This window comes from Ambystoma mexicanum, chromosome 10, assembly GCF_040938575.1.
Source record: "Ambystoma mexicanum isolate Mex_15411 chromosome 10, UKY_AmexF1_1, whole genome shotgun sequence".
NCBI classification, from domain to species: Eukaryota; Metazoa; Chordata; class Amphibia; order Caudata; family Ambystomatidae; genus Ambystoma; species Ambystoma mexicanum.
In genome coordinates, this window is record NC_090932.1 from 1,384,774,762 (window position 1) to 1,384,798,472 (window position 23,711).

At 45.3% G+C, this 23,711-nt stretch overlaps 1 protein-coding gene across 3 annotated transcripts in view; it reads left to right on the plus strand.

Moving 5' to 3' along the window:
• TRPV4 (transient receptor potential cation channel subfamily V member 4) overlaps positions 1 to 23,711 on the plus strand; it is an 848,481-nt gene that overhangs the window by 120,492 nt on the left and 704,278 nt on the right. Inside the window, exon 1 of one of the 3 annotated variants that reach the window (XM_069619408.1) lies at positions 15,030 to 15,116. The exons of the other annotated variants lie outside the window; for them this stretch is intronic. Within the exon in view, the coding sequence (XP_069475509.1) occupies positions 15,079 to 15,116 (38 nt within the window). The 5' untranslated portion in view covers positions 15,030 to 15,078. Of the gene's footprint in view, positions 1 to 15,029; positions 15,117 to 23,711 lie in introns of those variants that run through there. 3 annotated transcript variants of the gene reach the window in all.

The following is a 23,711-nucleotide window of genomic DNA, read 5'->3' on the forward strand; positions in this document are numbered from 1 at the left end:
CCTTCTGCAATCCCGGTTTCCCCAACGTGTATCGGTTTTGCCAGGGGCTGCCAGATTACGCATAAGAACTGCATGGTCACTATCCAGTCTTTGTTTCACAACCATATCAACAACCCAAGACCACTCTTCAATTAAAATAAAAAATGAATCCATTATGAATGAACCTTAACAAAAGTGTGGCCTGGCTTGCGGAATGGAAGATCTCCCTTTAATAAAGCTAAGCTTCCATTGGAATGTTGCTGTGAATAGCTTGCGTCCCATCTAAATCATCAAATCCAATATCCTTGAAAATAACTGAAGGCAGGCCATACGTGCGAGTTTCCCCTTTATCAAAAGAGACCTAGCTCATCCAACGCTCCAATTTTCAAATTGAAATCACCACATATAATTATAGGGACATACATATTAATGTGCAATCTGTTAAATTCTATTTCTAAACAATGTATGAAAGGTTCAATTTTATTAGCACCTGGTCTCAGATAAGTTATTTAAAATTAGACTGGTATTATTGGACATCACTAGTTCCACCAATAAGAACTCAGCAGCCCTTAAATGACATACACTATATGGAACAGGACAAGGATGTGTGAGGGGTCAGTAATGTGAGACTCACGACTGCGTCTAGTTTTCTCAAAATCCGATATTTTATTTTACACAAAATTGTAAAATAAACCAACTAAACTTACTCTACCAGGGAATTCCCTACTTATTCTATGATCTAAGGGAAATCTCCCAGCATTCACAAAACTAACCCCCACTCTAAACCAACATTGAAATCAACATTAAAACAACAAATTGAAAATGTTACCAAACAACCAGTGTCTTGGATGACTTCTGATGATCCTGGGCAGACCTTGCTCCCGCAAGAATGTCCCAAAGTCAGTTTCCTCCAAGGAAAAGAAGTCGTAAACAAAGTTTTGAAAAGGTCCAAAGAAACCAAAAGTTCATAAAAAATAAAAATCCACTGCTCCTTATTTGCTTGATGAAAAGATTCTGCTACCCAGTTCCACAAAGAAAATTATGACACCAATGGGGATTCCTGGATGGCATCCTTGTAGGAAAGAATGAGTAAACTTCTGTTTACATCAACTCCTCTGCTTTCAACTTCTGCGCCCCTTGGCACGATCCTTCTGCTCAAGGTTTGCTCTCTATTCAGCATCTCCTTTCTACTACTCGTACCGTGCAAGCAGGCTGCCTTGCCCTACAGTTGACTTCTGCTTTTACTACTTCAATGGATACAATTTATTCTGCTGCTGCCACCACAACTTCCAATGTTAGGAAAATGTGCTGCTGCAACTTCAACTTTAGGCAACTTAGGACAAGACTTGTTTCGACCACAACAGGTTGGCAAGGCACTCTTTTCTCTCTTGCATGGCAAGAAAGGTCAGGCTCTTTGCCTTTCCTTCCATCCTGCAGCTACCACAAAATCTGCCTCTAGGTTCCAGACTATTTCTCCTCCATTCAAACTGTCTCAGACAAACAGATTTAAAACAACTTCTTTTAACAAGCACCCAGCCCCCTCTCCCAGCTTCATGTGCACCTTTTCTCCAATAGTTACCCCAAAGCTGCTGTACCACTCTTATAGCTTTGGGTAACCTGGTCATCTTAATATTATTCAGTGACTCTCAGGTAACAACTTCAATGACTTCAGAATGGTGTATAGTTCTTAAATGAGCGGGATTTGCTTTAACAGAGTTCACTATATGGGCTTGGGTAATGGTTGTTCTTTTATTAAGCTTCTGCCACTGCTACGACTTTTACTCTTAGTGTTCGATATGTTACAAGATGTGTGTTTCTTGATGGAAACGTAATTAGACACATGCAATTTTGTTTTATTCTTGAACTGCCACTTCAAAGGATCCACATTCCCACCTTTCATTCAGCTTTCAGTTTCCAAGGTTTCTTGTGCACAATGCCTCTTTAAACTACACTTGTAACATTTAGGGAAAGTCTGTTCTGCTTTAAGAACAACTGGCAGAGTTATCCTGGTCAATAGGAGTCACGCGACCGCTCAGCAACAAGCTATTTCTAATAATGGGGAAAAAGAGAGGCTCTCACCACACGTGGGTATTTCAGTTTGTTAACAATAACGCATGTTACATTTACCTTATTAAAAAGACTTCACACTTATGCAAACAACTTCTACTGGCTTAACTGTATACATAACAAGTGTGAATAAAGCTGGTTACAGTTACCGGCAGGATATTTCTCTTTTTTATTTTTTTTAAGTGTTATTCATTTTCAAAAACAAAATAACAAAAACTTTGTAAATTACATCCAGTGATACATCTCGTTATACATCTGCGTAACCTTCCAAAACCCTCCCACATCTCCCTCCCCACCCCCAACCTCTCATGGGGTAAATTATCCATTTGAACTCCTCCTCACAACCCTGATCCGCCTTTTATATGGCGCATGCATCTAAGTCTCAGTGTCATCTTGTGCAGGTGGCACCAGTTCTTGTATCATGTTTCCAGGCCATTACATTGATGTTCTGCTCCTCCTGACCACGGCGGGATGCTTCTTGCCACACAGCAGTTTCTGCCAGTGATCATTTCTGGAGGTCCCTCCACCATACGCCCACAATTGGGCCTTTACGTGCCTTCCATCCCATTGCTATCCTGCGTTTCGCCAAGATGCACGCTAAATCTCTCTATTTAATCACGTCTCGTCTGCTTGGGTCTCAGAAAAATACCTAGCAGGCACGTCTTGGTGGAGACCGAATCTGCTGATAGGCCGATCCTAGCTACGATTTGGGCCATGTCCTCCCAAAACAGGCATTTATGCACAGGCCCAAAACATATGTGTCAGGTCTGCATTGATCAGGCCACATTTCGGACACGCCTGTTCTGTCGCCTTACTAAATTTTGCAGTTTTCTTCTGAGTTAAATATGCTCTGTGAGTAACATATAATTGGATCACTTGTAGTTTTGCGTTTCTGGACACCTTTTTGTGATATCCTATGGTCCTACCTAAAGCGTCCTCTGACAATTGCTCTTGCAAATATACTTCCCACCTCTGTTTAATTTGTGAGAGTTTGCCATCTGCCTTCGCCATCAGACTCCCATATAATCTTGATACTGCATGTCCCCCTTCAGAGATACCGTAGAGTGCTTCTATTGCTTCATCCTCTAGCAAAACTCCATCTGTCCCCGGCCATTTCAATCTCAGTCTATGTAGAAGTGAGGCATGAGTTTTATGTTGCCCCACTTGTACTCCTGATTCTGCAGCGACCTCGGTAAAGGTCTTTGGTCGTCCTTCCTTCAGTATATCGCCCAAGGTCGCTACCCCTCTAGGCTCCCAATATTTCCTGACATTCAGTCTAAGTTGCGCATCCTTGCTCTTAAGTGTCACCAATGGCATCTGGGTGAATAGGGTGCATCTTTGCCCAGAGAGCGGCAAGCCCTATGCCACATTGCCATGCCTAGTTTCAGCAAAAGAGGGAGCTTTGGAATGCGTGGCACCGTAGTCCACACCATCTCATTCAGGGAGAACGAATGGGGTGTATGCCCATTGTAGCAACTCTGTATCTTGAGTCGGTTCATAGCCAATATGTGGTGAACTGTAATTGGCACGCCAAAAAATACCTCTCAAAATCTGACAACTTTATCACACCTTGTTCATATGGTCTCTGTAATCTCTCCTGCGATAACCTACACCTCCAATTGTGCCATAGGAAACTTCGCCAAGTGGTGTTCAGTGTCTTAAGAAATTAAAAAAAAATAAAATAAAGGCTCTGGCTATATTATATGGGACATTGGTAAACTAATGAAGCAACCTTGGAAGCATTACCATTTTTAACACTGTGGCCCTTCCCATTAACGAAAGCGGCAGCTTGGCCAAAAATTTCATGGAGTTCTCTATTTTATTTACCGCCTTTGCTGTGTTCTGCATATGTTCTACTTTAGGATTATGGAAAATGTCAACTCCCAAGTATCGAAATGCATCAATTTCCCATTTGATCGTTAACACTAGTAACGCACTCTGGTGACTTCCCCTGTACCCCGCCAATGGGAACAAGCTTGACGTGCATTTATTGTGATCCCGGAGAGGTATGCATAACGCTCCAACACATCTAATATATATTTTAAATTGATGTCCGGTGGTTGTAGTTACAAGAGCATATCATCCGCATACAAGGAGATCTGGTGTGTGTTGCCCCGTATTCTGATGCCAGCCTCATGATATTGTTTTTGCATGTATACCGCTAGCGGCTGTAAAGTGAATATAAATAAAACAGGAGACCAAGGACATAACTGTCTGGTGCCCTTGCTTAATTCCCATTGTTCAGATATTGTGGTGCCTGGCTTTACTCTAGCCACCGGATTACTGTATAATAACTTCACCCATTTAATATATGTCGGGCTAACACCAAAACCTTTTAGCACTGCTAGTAACCATGGCCACCTGACTGAATCAAAAGCCTTGACTGCATCTAGCGAGGTTACCTCCAAGAGCTGGGCGCCGTCTTGGGTGAGGTCAATGACGTGGTGCAACCGTCTTAAATTACATGTAATATTCCTATTTGGGACATAACCAGACTGATCACAGTGTATTAGTTTGTGAATTACTGGCTTCAACCCATTAGCCATCAGGGCCGTCAATATCTTCCCATCCTGATTAAGCAGCGAGAGGGGTCTGTATGAACCACATTCAATCTCAGGTTTGTTAGGCTTCAATAACAGGACCATAATTGACTCTCTTAATGACAGCAGCAAAATGCCTTATCTAACGATTCATTCAGCATTGCCAATAATGGGGCATAATGTCTGCCATAAATTCTTTATAGAACTCGCTAGGTAGTCTGTCCGCTCCTGGAGCTTTTCCTGACGGCAGCCCTCTTATGGTGTGTTCCAACTTCTCATTATTAATGGGGGCCTCAAGCCTGGCTGCTTAGTCTGCCTCTAGTTGTGGAAGATCTATCATCTCCAAAGCATCTATCTCTGACTCCCGGGTTTCTGATGTCTCCTCATATAAAAATTTATACAACTCACAGAAGTATTTATTTATGTCCTGTTGCGTACTGCAGACCTCTCCGTTCTCTGCCGTTATTACACTAATCATACTCCTCTCTGTCTCGCTTTTGTATAACCAGGCTAGCAGGTGCCCAGGTTTGTCTCCTTCAGCAAGTTACCGTTCGATATATTTCCTGTAACTCAATTTACATAGTCTGTCCCAGTGTACTAAATACTCCTTGCTGCAGGGCAACTGTCTCGCGAGTGCACTCGCTCGGGAGATCGCTCTGCACGTTTATGGCTTCTAATTTAGCCTCCACCTTGCGCAAGTCACTCTCTATTGTGGTCTGATCCCCATTTGGCCTAGCAATTGCAAACCATCTGATCACCACCTTGAAGGCCTCCCACAACGTGCCCGCTGACTCCACACTTCCTGTATTGTGTGTAAAATAATCTAGCACCCCCTCTCTAAACTGTTCCTGGAATGCTTCGTCTTTAAGGGACTCGCTCCTAGGTTTCCATGTCGGGATACCTGCTTTTGGGGGATGGGAAGCTTGCCATGTAACCTCCAGGGGGGCATGATCTGACAAAACTTGTGCTTTATATTGTGCTCTCTCGAATTCCCACAAGGTGTCCTCCCCTGTAAAGATATAATCTAATCTAGTGTACAGATATTAGGGAGCAGCGTAATGCGAATATCCACGGGCCTGCATATGTAGAGTCCACCATATGCCTAAGAGCTTGAAAGCTTGCAACAGTGTGCATTAGGCTTTGGCCAGTGGGGCCGGGTGCATGAATTTATGATCTGACCGGTCCAATATAGGGTTAAGGGTACAATTAAAGTCACCTCCCCATATCAATGTACCGTCTCTATGTGGATTAATTAGTGGATATAACATGCGAAAATAAGCAGCAGTTTCTTGGTTTGGTGCAGATGTGTTAATTGGACAGAATTCCCTTCGTTCAAACCACCCTCGCAACACAAACATCCTGCCCTCTTTACCTTGAAAGGTCTCAAGCACCCTGAATGGTATCGACGTTGCCACCCATATTAGTACCCCCCTAGCATAAGCAGAGTATGACAAACCTAGCGTTGTACCTCTCCATCTCTTGGAAAGCCCCATCTGTTTCTCTGCGGGAGTCCAATATCTATTTAGATTAAGTCATAAACCTATTATGTTTGATATAACTGTTTAGGCCCCTAACACTCCAGGACACAATTCCAAGTTCCCCCATCGCAATTGAATATTCTGATGCATAGCAACAAACCAGTGTTCAAGTTCTAGTTCAGTACATAGATTGTGGATTCATAGGCTAATTCCCAGCTAACTACCCCAACTCCCATACCCTCCCCCTTACCAACAATTGCCCAGCTCAATACCTTGTGCTCAGGCATCCCCACGTCGCGCCCTAGGGTATCGCCCCGGTGCGTGGCCGCGGTAGGCGGATACATAACTGCTAGCATCCAAACAAACAATCCAATCTTAGGGGTAGGGCGCTCTTGTGTGGGGCACTTTTAAGTAAGCACCAAATTGGATACTCCTGCATTTACAATCTTGTATTCATGAAGTCCCCATATAATAGGGTCCTCCTGTCGCTTCGCTTACACGCATCGACCTCTGCCACCTGCAGTTGTTCCGGTCTACTGCATGTATATATTTGCCGCTACTCAAACCAGCTCCTGTTCCGGTGGGCAGGTTCTGCGTGTCCATCTATTTGTCTGCATCTTCTGGATTCTCGAAGAAAAAGGCACGACATTTGTGAATCACTTTCAGCATGGGTTTTGACTTTTATGTAGTTCATCCTTTGCTTTTGCACTCGTAGGGTGTAATCTGGGTATGCAGTCATCGTGGCAGACGCATGTTGGATCGGCCCACCTTTGCTGAAGCGCTCTAGGATCTTCCGCCTATCACGGTAGTTCAGTATTCGGCAATTATTGGCCTCAGCGGGGCCCCAGGTGGTGGCTTCCTAGTCAGTGATCCATGTGTTCTTTCAACCGTGAAACCTTGGTTGACGGCGCCAGGGCCAATTTCCTGCTGTAGTAGGATCTCAATGTAGTTCGTCGGGTTCGCCCCTTCTTCCCCTTCCGGGAGCCCATAAATATACATAATTGTGCCTAGCTCTGCCTTCAGCATCTTCAGCTCAATCTTCCAGATCATGCACTTGTTGTTCAGTACCCTGATTTCTTCTGAGGCGTCCTTAAGGCCACTTGAATTTTCTGTGACAGCCTTTTTTTCACGCGTTTCCGTGCACTCGGCAAGCGACTTGACATCTTGTCTTAACAAGTTCACATCTATGCTGTTGGCATCGATTTTAGCCTCCAAAGACTCTTTCAAGGATGCTATGCTCTCAACGATCGTTTCAACTCCTTTCTCAAGCATCTGCTCTCTTTGATGTGAACTTGACCCAGTATCTTCTGTCGTCGTAGCAAAAGTATCCAGCGTAGGTTGCTTAGCTTTACTTTTTTGGGGCTTTGATGCCATGATTACACTTGCCTGCCGGGGCCTGGCCCTCTGCAATGTCGCCCCGCTCACTCGGTCTTCCTCCGTGGCACAGCGATTCACCAGCAGGCAGACCCCCGTTTCCGCCGGTGCTACGATCCATTATTTGTCCCGCCTGCTACTATCGGCTATGCTCGGGTCAGACCGCAAAGGAGCCCTCATCTACCTGCCTTGATTTCCTCAGTAGGCCACGCTCCTCCCCATGGACCGAGCCAGGCTGAACACGTCCACTTAATTGTCCCGTATAAAGCCACTTTCAACAACTTTTCTTCACTGCGTGTGCTGTACTTGCAGCCTAATGTTTGTGCAGGCAGGACTTCCCAACGTCGGGTAGACCACAGTGGAAGCACCCCGCAATACTTGCACTCTAGTCAGGCCTTGCTCCTCTTTTGTGCCGGACTGTAACGGGACCCCCCACTGCGCTGCTTCCCTCATGCAGTCAGTAGCATTCGCTCCTGGGGGCAGGCCAGTGTGGAAACCCCTCACAGCTCGTAGCACACACACACGTATTCATACAGCCGGACCACAGTGGAAGCTGCTCAATATTTGTTGTCGCTTCGTACCCCAGCTTCTGTAGTTTACATCGCTGGTCTATTTCGGCTTTGAGCCCTGGCAGGCCTGTCACGCTGTGGGCTGGGGCCTCTGAACACTGCCCCTCCTTAATAAACTATTCATGGCTCTTCCGTGGCTGTGCTGCCGCGCCACCGCCTCTGCAGCAATCCCCTCTGTGCCCATCACAGTCCGGGCACCCTCAGTAATCCGCCACCATTTGTCAAGCCGCTTATGTTGGACCTTGATGGGTGGCATCCACCGGTGACTCGCCACTGCTGAGCCGTACCGCCTCCTCCCGCCTCCACTGGATACTTTGTTCTCCAGCCTCTGCCATCTTGTTTGCCCGTCTCCTATCGGGCATCCAACTTTCAACTGCACATAATTCTGGCAATCCGGCTTCTTGCAGTCTGTAGGTCGAACGCCTGTCCGCACAGCCACTTAATGTATCTAGGCAGCAATTTAAATGCACAAACGTGTTGTTTAGCCTCAGTTAATGCCCAGGATCATAACGGATCAGCAGGAGCTTGTTGGAAGAGTGTCCTACTGCATGGCTCTGTATCCACCCCCCCCACCCGGCAAGATATTTCTGTTTGTTTGGAGCATCCTTTTTCTGAATCCACAATTAGAATGACTGCAGGCTGCTTCCTGGCTTGGCTTCTTCTCCTGCTATGGGCACTCTTGGGGTCCACACCCCTCTGCTGCACAAGTGTCTCTGATCTGGCCTCATTAAAGGAGAGTCTTCCAGTCTCATAGTCCCTGTGGGATTCTGGGACATGTAGTCCACTCTAGATAAACTCAATTTCTCTACTTCTAGGTTTAAAGATAGATTTCCCTTTCTTGATATTATTAAAAGAGAAATTAAAGGTTTAACATTTTGAGAGACAGAAGTGGCAGGAATACCTTTGATATTGTGAAGGATATGGAAACTTGAGGCTATAAAAGATTGGGTCTTGGGTTCAACACTAAATTGAGTTGCTGCTTCAGAATTAATCCCTTCATCCTTAGCAGGAGGTTGAGATATATCAAAATGACAATAAGCCAATTCCTCATCTAGGTCTGTGGTAAAGGTATTCCTCTTCCAGGAAACACGGTGTCTCACCATGCAAAATCTCCCCACCTTCCTGGGCTGGGTCTCCACCTAGGTGATCTGCCCGCAGTACGCCACCCCCAGGATTGGGATCAGGAAGTGCTGCCCTCTGCTGGCCAAGGAGACTCTGGGCAGTGTTTAGTGAGGGATCCACAGGATTCTCCACAGATGCCAATAGAGATAGACCACCTGAGCTTCTTCCTCCAGAGTTGGACACTGCCAGAGTAACTACTGTCATGTAGCCATCCAGGTTAATGATAGATTTACACCGGGTTTCTTGAATACATATCACATTATATTATTTAATAATATCTAAGAAGTCTTCATTGACCTGCTTAGAGCCAAGACACACATCTTTTACAGAAGTGGAGTCCGATAAGTTAAGAGCTACAGGTTTTTTTTTCACGTGACAAATCCTTACTTCCTGGAGCAGAGTCTAAAATCCATGTATTCAGTGATATCGACAGTCAGTTGAACCTCTTCCAGATTGGCCATGGGGTCATAACGATTGTTCGGAGCTAAACCTGGAGAGTACATTGAATTTGTGAACCGAAGATCTGAGAACTAAATCGAGTCAAGTTTCTGTACTGCTGCAATGATTAAAGAAGGCTGAAATGCATACAGGATCCAATGCCAAAATGATATTGTTTTCAAGGAAGTTAAATCGTGAACAAATCGTTCAAAAGTCACATTTCTCATCCAAAAATGTACATTCCTGCAACCAATGTTCCAGACCTTATAGAGACCTTCGATTGAGCACCCTCATCGTGCCAGACCACTCTGTCATTGGTATTGTATCTTTCTCTATAAATGTTAACATCCATCAGCAATTAAGCTTTCCTCACGTCTTTCATCACACACATTACCAATCTTCATTCTTGCGCTCTTTATACAATGTTGCCGCTTGCCACCTTGACTTCACAGACCGGTCTTGCATCGGTCTCCCCATCTCACCGCCTGCGTTGATCTTTCTGGTGCTGCTTTGATCTTGGAGCCAAGGACGGTACCACAGCGGCTGCTGTTCCTCCCGGACTCGCTCAGCCGTGCAGGAGGGCCCCGGTTATCTCCGACACACAGTACATGATTCTTAAGTCTGCTTTCCTGGCCTTATGCTTTTTAATCTGAAGGGCTCTGGAAAGTAACGGTATCTTCCTCTTTGCACACCCTTCTTGGTTTGCCGTCTTTCTTCATTCGTTCAGCTGTCGTTGGGGAAAACAGTTCTTTTGTGTGCTTTGCCTCGCTCAGAGTGAGCTCTCGTGCTCCGTCTTTCATCCGTGTGGGGAGGTTTAATGGAAGTCAGGTGTGAATGATTACCAGTAATTGCCTGACCTTGCCGGACCATAGTAGTGGGACATGTCGGGTACAATGCTCGGGTGCAAGTCTGTTTTCTCCCAGAGCGGGCTTGTCCATGTGAAATTGTTTGTGGAGGGAAAGGTGGCCTGGGGGTAGAGTTCCTAAATATCCTACTTGGTAGGATGGGGTAAAGGTCGTACAGGGAGGGGGGATAAAGCGTCTCGCCATCAGGTGTTCCACTCCCCCGAAGACCCCTCACCCAGGTGATCCTCCCTCACTGGTTCACCCCAGGAACAGGATCGAAAAGCGATAGATAGGGAGCTATCGGGTGAGACACCTTCTGGTTTCTCACAAATGGAATTGCATTTAGTTTCTTCCAAAAGCAAATTATGGTATAATTTAAAAGATGACACCAGTCCATATCCTATAGGGCTTTCCAAACCCTCAAAGAATCTCTTATTAGACAATCTCAGGACAAATTAATAGCAGTAAGTTTTCCTTCACAAGTCATTGCCCTATTTAAAAGGATCTGTAAGTCACCTCGCACGAGCTAATTAGGAGGATGATGCCACATTCATTTCCCCATACAATTGTAAATGTTGCCATACAATAGTACATTTTGCCATTTAATCTTAGACACAAAGGACGTACGGCCCAATTTGAATCAAATAACCACAACAGGGGTAGAATTAGGAAGAACCAAAACCTTCCTCCATAGGAGACCCTCTATGCAGTCGCAACGGAAGGGTTTGAGGAATTCTGCACCATAAAGCAGGGATGGTATCGCCTTCAATTTGTAAAAACATATTGTTGGCAAGACTGATAATTACCAATATTTGCAGTCAAGCCTAATCATTTGACCTGCAAAAAACACTGCTTTCGGTTTTACAAATTTTATTTTTTATATACTTCACCCATTTTCGGTTTACCACAAACCTGAAACCTAAGATATGTGAATACCTTGACAGTTTCCAGCCTAAAGAATCCCATTTTCCAGACAAAAATCGATGGTTTGTTAGCACTAGTTCTCTTGAGGATTTTTGTTGTTTGCATATTAATGACCAGATCATTTCTGCCACAATAATACTCAAGTGCATTAATAGTTCTTTGGAGGCCAATAGGGGTTTTATCTAGGAGTATGAGGTCGTCTGCATATGCCAAAAAGGTTAACGAAATGTGTCAAATTTCCGGTGGAAATTAATTGGTTCTAACCAGATAAGGATATAGATCAGAAATATATAAATTAAACAATGCAGGTGCCAACACACATCCCTGATGCAACCCATCAAATGTGAGGACTGCTCTAGTTGTTGTCCCAAGTTTATCCAATCACATCCCGAGAGAAGAATTAGAATGTAATTGCATAAGGCTATCGAACTGAATTGGGCAAACCCATGATTGAATTTTCCCACAATGTTTTGCTCTATTAACTTTATCAAACGCATTTGACAGGTCAACTAATGCTATATATAATGGTGTACGCTTCGCCAGAGTTTGACGAATCAATAGAGTTAGGAGTAAGCCATTAAGCCCCATGTCCACCTTTTTTCGTTCGCCCGGAATATCCCTTCCCGTTATGGTTGCCACCTATTAAATTCATAAGTGCTGGGGCTCGTAGGCATATATGTCCCAGAGTGCATAGTGAAAAGCTAATGTGTTACTCGTAACATGGCTCATTTGATATGATAGGTTATTTATAACGTGCTTAATACCCAGAGGTTTCTAAGGACGGACCTGGGATCGAACCTGTGGTGCTCCGTGTCGTCTTGCATCCAAGGCGAACACGTTGTCCCTGAGCTGTAATCCTGAGACAATAGTTCTGTTTGAGTGTTTTGATAGTTCTGTTTGAGTGGCAAGTATACAATTATATTTAATTGCGCAAGGATGGAAATTAATGTAAACAAAAATCCAAAGGGTGGGGGTGACTTCCCCTCGATAATCAGTGGTGGATGGCTTATCCTGCCTTCACCAGAATCGTTTTTACGTACTCTTAAACACCCTCCTCCTGTGAGACTGGAAGCATGTGAGGATTTTGTCCTGAGAGCTCTTGCGTGGTCCCTTGTACTGCACGGGTAGCTCGTCAAGACCTGTTTTTTTTTTGTTTTTTTTTTTTTTGCAATTTCGGACTTGTAGTCCTGCTGGAGATATGATAAGGGGGATTCAGGATGTTTAACAAACAGGGCTGAGGGCATGCAGATGGTTAGGGTATCGGAATTGGGAGGCATAAAGAGCCGAGGTTGTGTGTACGATTAGGAGGGGCATGCATGTTTAGGGAACCTTGAAGGCTGAGGGTGGGAGGACAAGGGCATGAATAACCGATACATCCAGAGATGCTGGGTCTCCGAGGATCAGGTGCATTGGAAGTGCGGAGGATCTGACGTTTGGGTACATTTTTGCTCTGAAGGACTAGTGACATGCAGGCCTGGGGATCTGCAGATTTTGGGATGTGCAGAGCGCTGGGCATTTATGTGTATTTGAGGTGGGGGGACATCCGAGTCTTGGAAGCAGCCAGGGCCAAGGGTATCTGAAGATTAGGGGACATGCACGACTGGGAAAAGCATGCAGAACTCATGCAGGCAAGTTAGGCCTATGACGAATGGAATATTCACGATTTGGGGACATTGAAGCATGGGGATCGGATATTGAGGGCATGCAGGGCTTGGTGGGGCATCTGACAATAGATATGAATGTGGGCATAAGTGGCTTGGAGAAGCATGCAGTCATTAAATACTTGCAGGGTAAGGCGTATTCAGTTCTGAAGGGCATTTGAGGTTGGGAGTATCAGGGCTGGGGAGGTAAAAAGAATAGGGAACATGGAGGGTTGGGGGACTGCTGAGGACTAGGTGAGCGTATAGAATGGGAAGAGGCATGTGGAGCAAGGGGCATGCAGAGTTGGGGGTTGGGGGGAGCTCCACGGTTTGAGGTCAGGTGCACCCGAGGCCTGTGATCTGGGAATTGGGGGCATCCATGGCTGAAGGAACTGCCACCCTGGGGATTCGAAGTCCTGGGACTACGCAGGACAGAAGGAACACCTGACGTTTGGGGGCATGAAGCACTGGCGAGTGATGCATGGAGGTTAAGGGGGAAGTCTGGATAAGATGCATGTGTGGCTTTGGGGCCTTCGTGGATGAGCGCATAAGCAGATCATGCTTATCCAGCACGGGAACATCTGAGTCTGGTGGACCAGATGACATTGAATCCAAGGCTGGTGGTGTGCAGGGAATGGGGACGCATGCAAGGTTGAAGTCCATCAGAAAGGGGGCTTGCATCACTGCGGAGGCATTTGGGGCTGATGAGCGATGCAGACCCAAAGGTCATTGATGGCGAGGTCCAAGCAGGACTGGAAGTCATCTGCGGCTCGTGGGCATCTGAGGTGTAATAACAAATCAATAACCCCTTCACCCAATTATGAAATGCAAAGGGAGATTCCTTCTGTAAATCAGTCACCCGTTGGTGGCGATGCTGCAATGTGCGGCTAACCAACTATTTTGACCCAGGCCCCAAATGAACTGCCAAGCTATCAGTAGAAAGACTGCATAGTGCCATGGCCTCTACTGTTGTTCTGATGAGCCCATCCCTGAAGAGTGGCCATAGACATCCCCTTCTTAGGTCTAGGTACTCCAATTTCCGTATTCCATGCACGAGTATGTAAATTCATTCTCGATGTTATTCTTTGCATCGATCTGAAAAATTGTAGTTTTGCTTTTATTTGAATTAAAAAACACAGGACAGGATAACTTACAAACACGTGGAACGGGGAAACGTGGGAGGCATGCAAAATCCTGGTACAGACCTGAAATCTGGCAGCATTCCAGGGAATTGGAGTGGGCCAGGTTTTCAGTATTATCAAGAAGGTCCCCTTTCTGGGTGGTGGGCCAACCTTGTTAGCACGTTTTATAACTAAAAAGAGCTATACTCATCAGAGGAAATTAGTGTTATGTGTTAATACATCAACAGACACATAGATACAAAAAGAAGAGCCAAGCCATTTTGTAGAAATCACAATAAAGTGCTGGCTGCACAGCTGCCAAGTGGCCCCATGTCCCTGGTTTTCACTTTTAGCCAATCATTCCTTTACACTGCATGCTGGGACTTGAAGTCCACTACGGCATGCAGAGCGCACATTTCCCATGGCCATGCGCAAGACGGCTAGCCAGTCGAGTTTATTTCCTTTGCATTTGTAGTTTTTTTCCCCCTCATATGAACATTTTGGGAAGCTACAAGTCCTAGAGTTCCAGGCAAAATCAGAACAGGATAGACTTTTGGAGGTATGGACAGTGGAAACATGAGAGCTCTGAGCATGCATGATGTCATGTATGGCCCGGTTGGTTGCCATTTGGATGCAAATCTACAGTAAACCCCACTTCACTAACAATACAGCTCACATACACTGCGTGTCTCACGGGAATCTGTAAACCGAAACGCACATTTTGGCTAATTCAAATTAATCTGACCGAAAATCCAAAAAAACATTAATTTAATTCCCCGGCTGCATATTGTTTTGCACCAAGTACACATTAAACGCATGAAAACGGTTTATCATTAAAAACACAAAAAAACAATATGTTAAGCGAATTAAAGCGAAGGAGCCTGGAAGTTGAGAATCGAGTTCCGAATCGACTCCAGAATGACCGTCACACCCCCGTCATGCTCTCCGGGTCCGCCTTGCCTCACCTGATCTCGTTCCAAAATGGCTTTCGCGGGAGCAGTGCACGCAACAATGCTCGGGTGAGTGAAGCGCGGCCCCCGACTCTATGAACGCGGGACTCTGGGTTCCGCGCGTGCGCCTGAACTTGATGTCCAGGGCTCGCCGCGGCCTGTGGCCACGTAATGATCAGGCGCCAGTTTACGAAGTTCAGTCAGTTTTGCGCGTTTGTCCAGCGCCTCTCCGAGCTTCCTTGCCTTTCCTTTGCCAAAGAAGCCGCCGTGGTCTACGTCTTACTATACCCTGCCCCGCCTATGCATAAATACAACGATAACAACATCCACCCCCCATAGTCCCCGCAGTTTAACACAATGTATTTGTGCTGCAACAACTCAAGCAGTGTTTACATGTAAATAATGATGGGATCGGCATTTCTTTGATAATCGGCTGAAAGACACAACCGGCTCCCTTCCTGTATTTGCATCAGCAGGTGCATATTTGAAAAACTGCTGCAGGGTAACTGGATACCAGCACACTCTTGCTGTGAACTGCGTGTGCCTGAAGAAGCTCACGCTTATTTCTCTAATAGATTCCCTGATATGTAGTATTAAAAAGAACTTTCGGAAATGGTACATTTCCCTAATTCCACCCTGTGTATGTCTCAAACGACAGCCCGACAATAAAGCTTCTAACAAAATATGGACTCTAGCTACATTAGCCGATGCCTGCCCTGATGTAAAACTAAGGCAGATATTCGTCCACTCTTTAATAGAATGTGTCTATATAGATAGTGGGAATTGAATAAACCAGACACACAATTGTAATGATCCAGGCAGAGCTTGCTCATGCATGCCAACATGCCCGGTTTCAGGAGCTGGTAGTTGTGGTGTAGCGACCCTCCCACTGTATTGCCCTTTTAATGTGATGTGCCCCTCCCATGTGTATTGCCCTTTAACCAAGATAGTAAAAGGAGCCCCTGCAGGCACCCAAAGAGGAATAACTGGTCTGTCTTTCATTTAGGCCTGCAGGCCCACACCGTGTGAGCACAGGCCTGCAGGCCATAATGCAGTGGGGCCCTCGGTGGCAGAGGTCCCCATGGTCCTGGGTATGGCTAGTCCTACGCCCACCCCAGACGGTTCTGATGCCCCAAAGCACCTTGGGGCCTGCTGGATGTCCATAGCAGGCCCCCCATGATGCAACAGTAGTCTTGTCCTGCTTTCAACTTTGCATTGTAGCCCTGGGGTTCCCCCTATAAACCCGTCACTTGCACATTCCTGAATGCAAAGTTAACACCAAGACTGGATTTTAATCTATGGACTGGTATGGGCCATGTTGGCATGTAGGTCTTAAATGCGCTTGTAGTTTTGCCTTTTTCCTTATAAATGCAGGACATTATAAATGCAGGACTACAGCTCTCCGTGTATCCAGCACTGGATAAGATGCTTATGCCTACCATGGGAGCTGTTGAGAGCTCTAAAGAGAACTAGCTCTGGTTGCCTCTTGTTTGGTATGAGAACTCACGTTTTCTTTGTGCGTTGAGTCAAACACATGCTGATTCCAACTACCTTTTATAATGGAAAGACCAGATTAAATGGCAGCTGGGCAACACAGACCCCCTTGGAAGGAAACCGCCTCTTACTAGCTCAATGGCTACAAATTAGAATTGAGTACAGATGTGAATTGAGTCTTGGTAGTTGCATTTCCTTTCTCGTAAATGAAGGTAAGTCACTTTTTTTCTTAGGTTGGTTTGCACCTTTTATTCCATATTCTAAACAACATGTATGTGTGGGTTGAAAGATTGCTAGTACCCAAATGCTAACACGTGTTTCGACCTATCACCGGTCTTCATCAAGGCTGGGCTTAACTCACACATTTGTTCATTGTTGATGAAAAGGGCCTTGGCCAGCAAGAATTTTGGTAGCGAGAAATACGCTTCACTTATTCTACAGTCAACTACATGAAGGGCGGCGTCTATTTGGCAGAGTCTATCGAAATGGGAGACTCGATTTATCATTGCATTAAGTCCATTAGGGACAGGATTGATAATCGTTTCTACCATTGGCACCATGAGAATTTTCTGCATATTGTTTTTGGAACGAGTTATATGATCAATATGGAAAGTTTATTTAAATCTACCAACATTCTTGCTGGCCAAGGCCCTTTTCACTAACAACCTTTGGCCTTCTTCACCCACATATGTGCCTTGGCTTTATTGGGTGCCCCATGCATAGGTCTCCATTTGCTTTATTAAGGTAAAATGAGAAATACACATGCGTGGGAGTATTTTTGGGCCTGAAATTCATGCCCACTCCTGGAAAGCACTCATTATTTATTTATGTTTCCCTATTTGGCACTCCATAGCAAATCGCACCCTTGTCATGAAAAAACAGGCCTGCATTGCCCATGGGCAAGGGGGGAGTGCCAATGGGCCGGCCAAATAGGGTAGTGTGTGATGATTTGGTGTACTCTGCAGGTTGGTCTTCCAGTGTTGGGAACTCAATGTGCTTTCAAATTACAGTGATGAGTCATATTGGGGTAGCCAGTGATATATATTTTGGCACACAAGCAACTTTTTTATAATGCCCATTGGCACCCGGTGTGGGGGCACTGGTCAATTAGGAAGCTCGAATGCGGGCTGTACTGTATGGTACAAGCCAACGTTCCGAGCTGCCTGGGCAGCAAGCTCTCCCTTCCCCACTTAGCACCCATGTAGTTTCCTACATAGGTTTCTTAAAAAAGAAACCTACTGTTATCCCACGGCCTGGCGCCATGCAGTACTGCTTGATATGATAGGTTATTTATAACGCGCTTAATTCCCAGAGGTTTCTAAACGCGGCCCCGGGGATCGAACCTGTGGTGCTCCGTGTCGTCTTGCTTTCAAGGTGAGCACGTTGCCCCTGAGCTATCCTCCCGAGACTTGTCAATGAAGTCAGTTTTCGTGTTTGAAAACCGACTTCACTGACATGCAGCACAACGCGGAGCTGAGCAGCAGGATAAAAATCTATCACCCGTGTAGGGAATTACATGGCTGCTAATGGAGATATGCCCCTCAGTAGTGGGCTGACCCTCCTGGTAATGGGCCAACCCTCTCGGTAATGTCACTGTTGCTCTCGTTAAGGGTCCCTTGCTTCGCTCGGGCCCTTTACTTGGGAGGTAGGCTGTAAACGACAGGGTCGGGCCACTGCCTCAGGGCATATTGCCTCAATAAAAAATAAAGTACTAAAAAAGGAACTGGGAGAAAAAATAAATAAAAATAGACGCGGATAGTTTAAAGCAAAAACCAATGAATAGCAATTCTTTATTGGGTGCTACTTTTCGTTTTGTCTAGGATAACTCGGGGGCGACGTGCTCACCTTGGAAGCAAGACGACAAGGAGCAACACAGCTTCGATCCCTGGGTCCACACTTAGAATCCTCTGGGTATTAAGCGCGTTATAAATAACCGATCATATCATGTCTCGTAAAGTCAGATGCTAGGCCCAAGGTGAGCAGCAGTGGTGGCAGTGAGTCAAGATGCATGTGCACTGACTCCACCGCGCAAGTCAAGAACCAGGAAACTCTTCCTTTGTATGTGTTTGTGCGTGCGCAATGTAAGGGGATTCAATTCAACACTACAGCTAAGTCAGCGCCTAGTCTATAATACTGAATGAAAACCCTTATTGATATATCTTTAGGTCCAGTTCATGCGTTCTGGATGACTACCCCTATATAACACCCCTCTCTTGGAATCCCCCTGACCCCACTGAGCCAAGAAGTAGTTCTGTTTTGCAAGTTTAAAAGGTTTATTTGATAATTTACAATATATATTATATCACGCTTTATAATAAATTAATAATTGAATAGCACACTTAATCTGATATGATAAAGATCAACAACGGAGAATCTGGCACTAGCACACTTCTTATAATCACTAATGAGTTGACATGAAATGGATAAGGTAGCACACTGGTAAATAGGAACAAAAGTATAATGTGGTAGAGGATGCTTTATGTAGGCTCAGGTGGATGCAATATCCAATGAATGCAGTACAGAAAATACGCAATATGATTTCAACCAAACAATGTAATCACTTTTCTCTGGCTACTCCCCTCCCCCCCTTGATGCAAGGCAAGGAAATGGAAGGAAAACACACAGTTCTCAGAAATGCAATCAACTGTAATTCAGTTCAATCCAGCAAGCTTAAACAGAAGTTTGAAAACACAGGCAAATGCTTTGATAGGTGCTAGCAATGAATGAGAAATATGCTGGAAACGCTCTTAATTCCCTTTTAGAGGTTCAGGATGAGTGGTATCTAGTTAATATTAGTCCAGGCTCACACTAGCAATGATGCAGGGATAGTTAGCAGGTTAAACGAATTTCTGGCAAATGAAATCAGGCAGCAGCAGTTTTTTTACATGTGAAGAAATTGCAAATCGCGGCAAAATTCGCGGATGCGCCGAGCGCTATTACAAAGGAACCGCAAGGACTATCTCTACCGTTTTGGGGTCCTAGGAAAGCCTGGGATCTCAGCTTCCAAATGAAAGTTATTGCAAGTCTCTAGCCCAAACGGTTGCGGAGATATGAGCAATTTAGTAAAGGTCGTTTTTGGTTTTGCCAATTTTAAACGCACACTTTGACAAGTGACAAATTTTACTAGAATTGACAGGTGACAGCTAGGAGGCAGTTCTACTTAGGTTAAATAGATTGAATTAGATGAATTTAAACTAAGAGATTGGTTTGGTACAGTTTGGCGGTACTCACAAGAGATTTTAAACAGGAAAGCGACTTGGTCACGGACTTCAGTCTGGTCAGGTCTCTCTGGGTACAGCACTGCTTTCTCTCTGGTCTGGTCTCTGCTAGGCACAGCACTGCTTTCTCTCTGGTCTGGTCTCTGCTCTGGATAGATTGAAGTCTCTAGTTTGGCTTTCTGGAGTTTGATGGAGGTAAGTATGGATTTTTCCGGCAGGGCTTCCAGCGGCAGATGAAATTGAATGTCTCTATGTGTCCTGACTCTCTGCTTTTATCTGTTTCTTGAGAATGGGTGTGTGTGTTGCATCACTAGACTTGCCCCTCTCATTCGTCATTGGTCAGGCTTCCATTCCTCCGCTTGATTGGCAAACTGAACTGTGAGTCAGATTGATGTCATTTTATGATCTCTTGAAACAACCTCCCTTGTCATCTGTGCACCCAAATATATATATGATCAAAATCCATACTTCAGAGTTACACAGTTGTTTGAAATTACATATACATGGTGTGGCTGAATTTAGCCATGTCTATGTCCAAATCTGCTCATTCTCGGAGCTTGCATTCAAAGAGTGTACATAATTGACTTTTTAACTGCTTTTTCAATTTCCGACATGGACCCAACTTTACATACATGTGTGCAGGGGGTAGGGACATTAACTGATGAAGTTTCAGATTTTTAACATGCACACATTTAGAGTAATATCCACTTTTCCGCTAAAACCCCCCTGAACATACCACCGGTTCCTACCACGTCTTAAACTGTGGGCAGAAAAATCACAAGAATTATGGTATCATTTATAAAATTTTCACATGTCCGCTCTATGAATTATCCCCCTTTTTATAAAACCATATCCTTGCTGCAGGGGTGTGTCTTTTCAGGTCACATGGTACAGAAACCAGTCTTTCCAGTTTCTGCCAAGCCAGCTTGCTTCTCACAGGCAGTGCTCCTCCCAGCTCCTGCCAAGAGGAAGCTACAATTTACGACTGCGGTAATAAAAACCTTTGCCTGAGTGAAGAGGGCTTTGTTCACTCTCTTGCAGAGCACAGATAATTCAATTATCAGATAGATGGCATATCCTTAGCTTGGGCAGCAAAAGGAAGGTTGGCCTGGGAACACAGTGGTGACTCAAGTTTCACTCCTGATGGGTAGTTGCTAGGCAAAATCAAGTTCCTTAAGCCAGACCTTCAGCTAACTGGCAGGTTTTTTTGTTGCTTTTTAACTTAACTTGCAATTTTACACATGCAGCTAGAATGCTGATTCTAAGTGCAAAACTATGACATTTCAACAGTTACAAAGGCATGTGACACCAAACATAGGTCACTCATTTAATCTAAACATTTTCGATTTTAGTGTCTTTAAATCCAGTGCAACTTAAACTGCTGCAATCCACAGCTCAGCCAGTCTTGTTATAAACCTTGTCTTATGATCTTCATTTCCCAGATTCTGTAGGCACACAAAACTTCATTCTGCCAATGTCTGCTGGTGTTCAGTAAATATTTTGCACATGTTGCACTGTTAGAAATAGGCATTTTGACTTGCCTTCAGAAACACACAGAGTGGTTTTAAAACGCCGGCTTTTGGATAGTGGTGAGTACTGGTACTGCACTCATTTTTGGGATTTAAGAAATGAATTCCCCACACTTCTAGGTTGCATTTGGCAATCAGCATTGCCATTCCCAATGGTTTCAGACTACTGTGCGGGTAGTCCAATGGTGGTTTTAAAGCGCTTTGAAGCTAACCGGCGCTACTGTTTTTCCTTTGGCAACCCATTTCCCTCATGGCAACCCGGCCTTTCATTCTCGCACTGGTGGGTGGCAAGTGAGGCAACCATTTTGGTGGGCGCACAAACTGCGCAGCTTTCCTGGATTTCGGCGCACATGTGGGTTTTCCGCCATCTTGAATTTCCTAAGCCCACAGCACCAAATGTTGTAGCAGGATAGCTTAAACGTGGGTCAGGACACCCAACAAGTCCCCCCCACGCGACTGCACTTTGAATTTGAGTCGATGGGGAGTCGCGTGCACAAGGGTTTTGACCCATGCACCGGTCTGTCCGCATAATCTTCTTCCTCTTCTGTAGATGGCACAGTTCAGCATCTTCTTCTCCATCCGGTACTGATCGATCGGTTCTCCTCGCCGGTCCTGATGGGAGTATTGGGCGGTCCACTGGGCCCATTGGATCTCCGTTCCCGGTCTCCGGATCGTCCTTCTTGGTCATCCTTCATGGTTTCATCTCTCCTAGGATGATAAAGCAAAAGCGGCAATATCTACTCATAGGCGATTTTTTCCACCACTGTTGAGATAGTGGGGCAGCATATGCATTTTATCATAACGAAACATTACATTCTTATTTTAATAAAAACAGTATAACTAAGAGACAGTTTCATGCAAATCACAATATTTTAGAGACTAGATGTGGTATGTTTTATGATTGGAACAGAATTAGTCTGAGACAGTACCCGCTAGGATTCCAGAGGATTCCTCCAGTTGTTGCAGAGTGTGCCTGGGATGGCAACATTTCAACTGGTTTATGTGGACCCACTTGTCTTCCCCCTCTGCCGAACCGCCTTTGGGGATGCGGATCTTGTAGGCCACAGGGGAGATCTTATCGACGATCTCAAAGGGTCCCTTCCATGTAGGCAAAAATTTGCGCTGCTTGGCCTGGTTCCTTTGGAAGTTGTATAGATAGACCCGGTCCCCCACCTGATATTCCTTCCTGGAAGTTTTCAGGTCATAGTGGGTCTTCATGCTATCAGCTGATCTTTCTAGATTCCGCTGAGCATAAGCAAAAGCATGTTGGAGGTGTTTCCTTAAATTCTCTACATACTCATGAGTAGTGGAGGCATTTATCAGTGTCTGCTCTTGGGTCCTGTAGAGCAAATGCTGAGGAAGCACCATCTTGCGCCCAGTCATCAACTCAAATGGTGACATTTTGGTTACAGATGAAGGGGTAGATCTGATAGCCATTAGGACCAGAGGTAATCGGATATCCCAACTTGGCCCAGAATCTGCCACAAACTTCTTTAATATGCTCACAATTGTCCGGTTATATCTCTCTACTGCCCCAGAAGAAGCTGGTCTATAAGCAATATGCAGCTTTCTCTTGACCCCCAGTATCTCCCACATCTTTGTCATTACTTCACTGGTGAAGTGGCTACCTCTGTCTGACTCAATCCTTTGAGGTAGACCAAAACGGGAAAAGATGTGGTTAATCATCAAGGCAGCTGCAGTTTCTGCCTTGCAATTTGGGGCTGGGAGACATTCCACCCACTTGGGCATATGCATTTCACAGTCAACATGTACTTATTCCCCCTAGCCGAGCGAATCACAGGGCCTACAAAGTCGATTTGTAAATCTGACCATGGCAGTGTCATTCCCCGCTTTTGTAAAGGTGCCCGGTGTGTGAGGGATGTCGGCTGAAATTGTGCACACACAAGACAACCCTTCAAATATTGGTCGAGGTCCTGCCCCATGTGTGGCCAGTATGCAACCTCTCTTAAGATTTCCAATGTTGTGTGAAACCCCCTATGACCGGCGGTGGCCGCATCATGGGCGTGACTTAACATCAGGCTTCGGAATGAGGTAGGAACCACCCACTGATCGTGGCCAGCTTTGGATTTCCTTACCAGCAAACCGTCTTGGATCCGGAACATTTTTGGACATTTCATCAACACTCTTAGGTCCTCTTTCCCAATGTAATCGGTATCCGTCAGGGGAAAGTTCTCAGGGTCCTCAAGGTGCTGGTAAAATTTACCAATAATTGGATCCCCCTTCTGAGCGGTAATCAAATCAGCATCAGGGGTCTCCTTACTCCATTGTGCAATTGAAAGGTCGTTGTGAGCATTGGTCTGGGACCTAGTGATAGCAGTGACCTGGATTTCCCCCAATAGGGACTCAATCTCAATTAGATCCCCTTGGATGGCCCCGGTTTTGGCCAGCTGATCAGCTAAGTC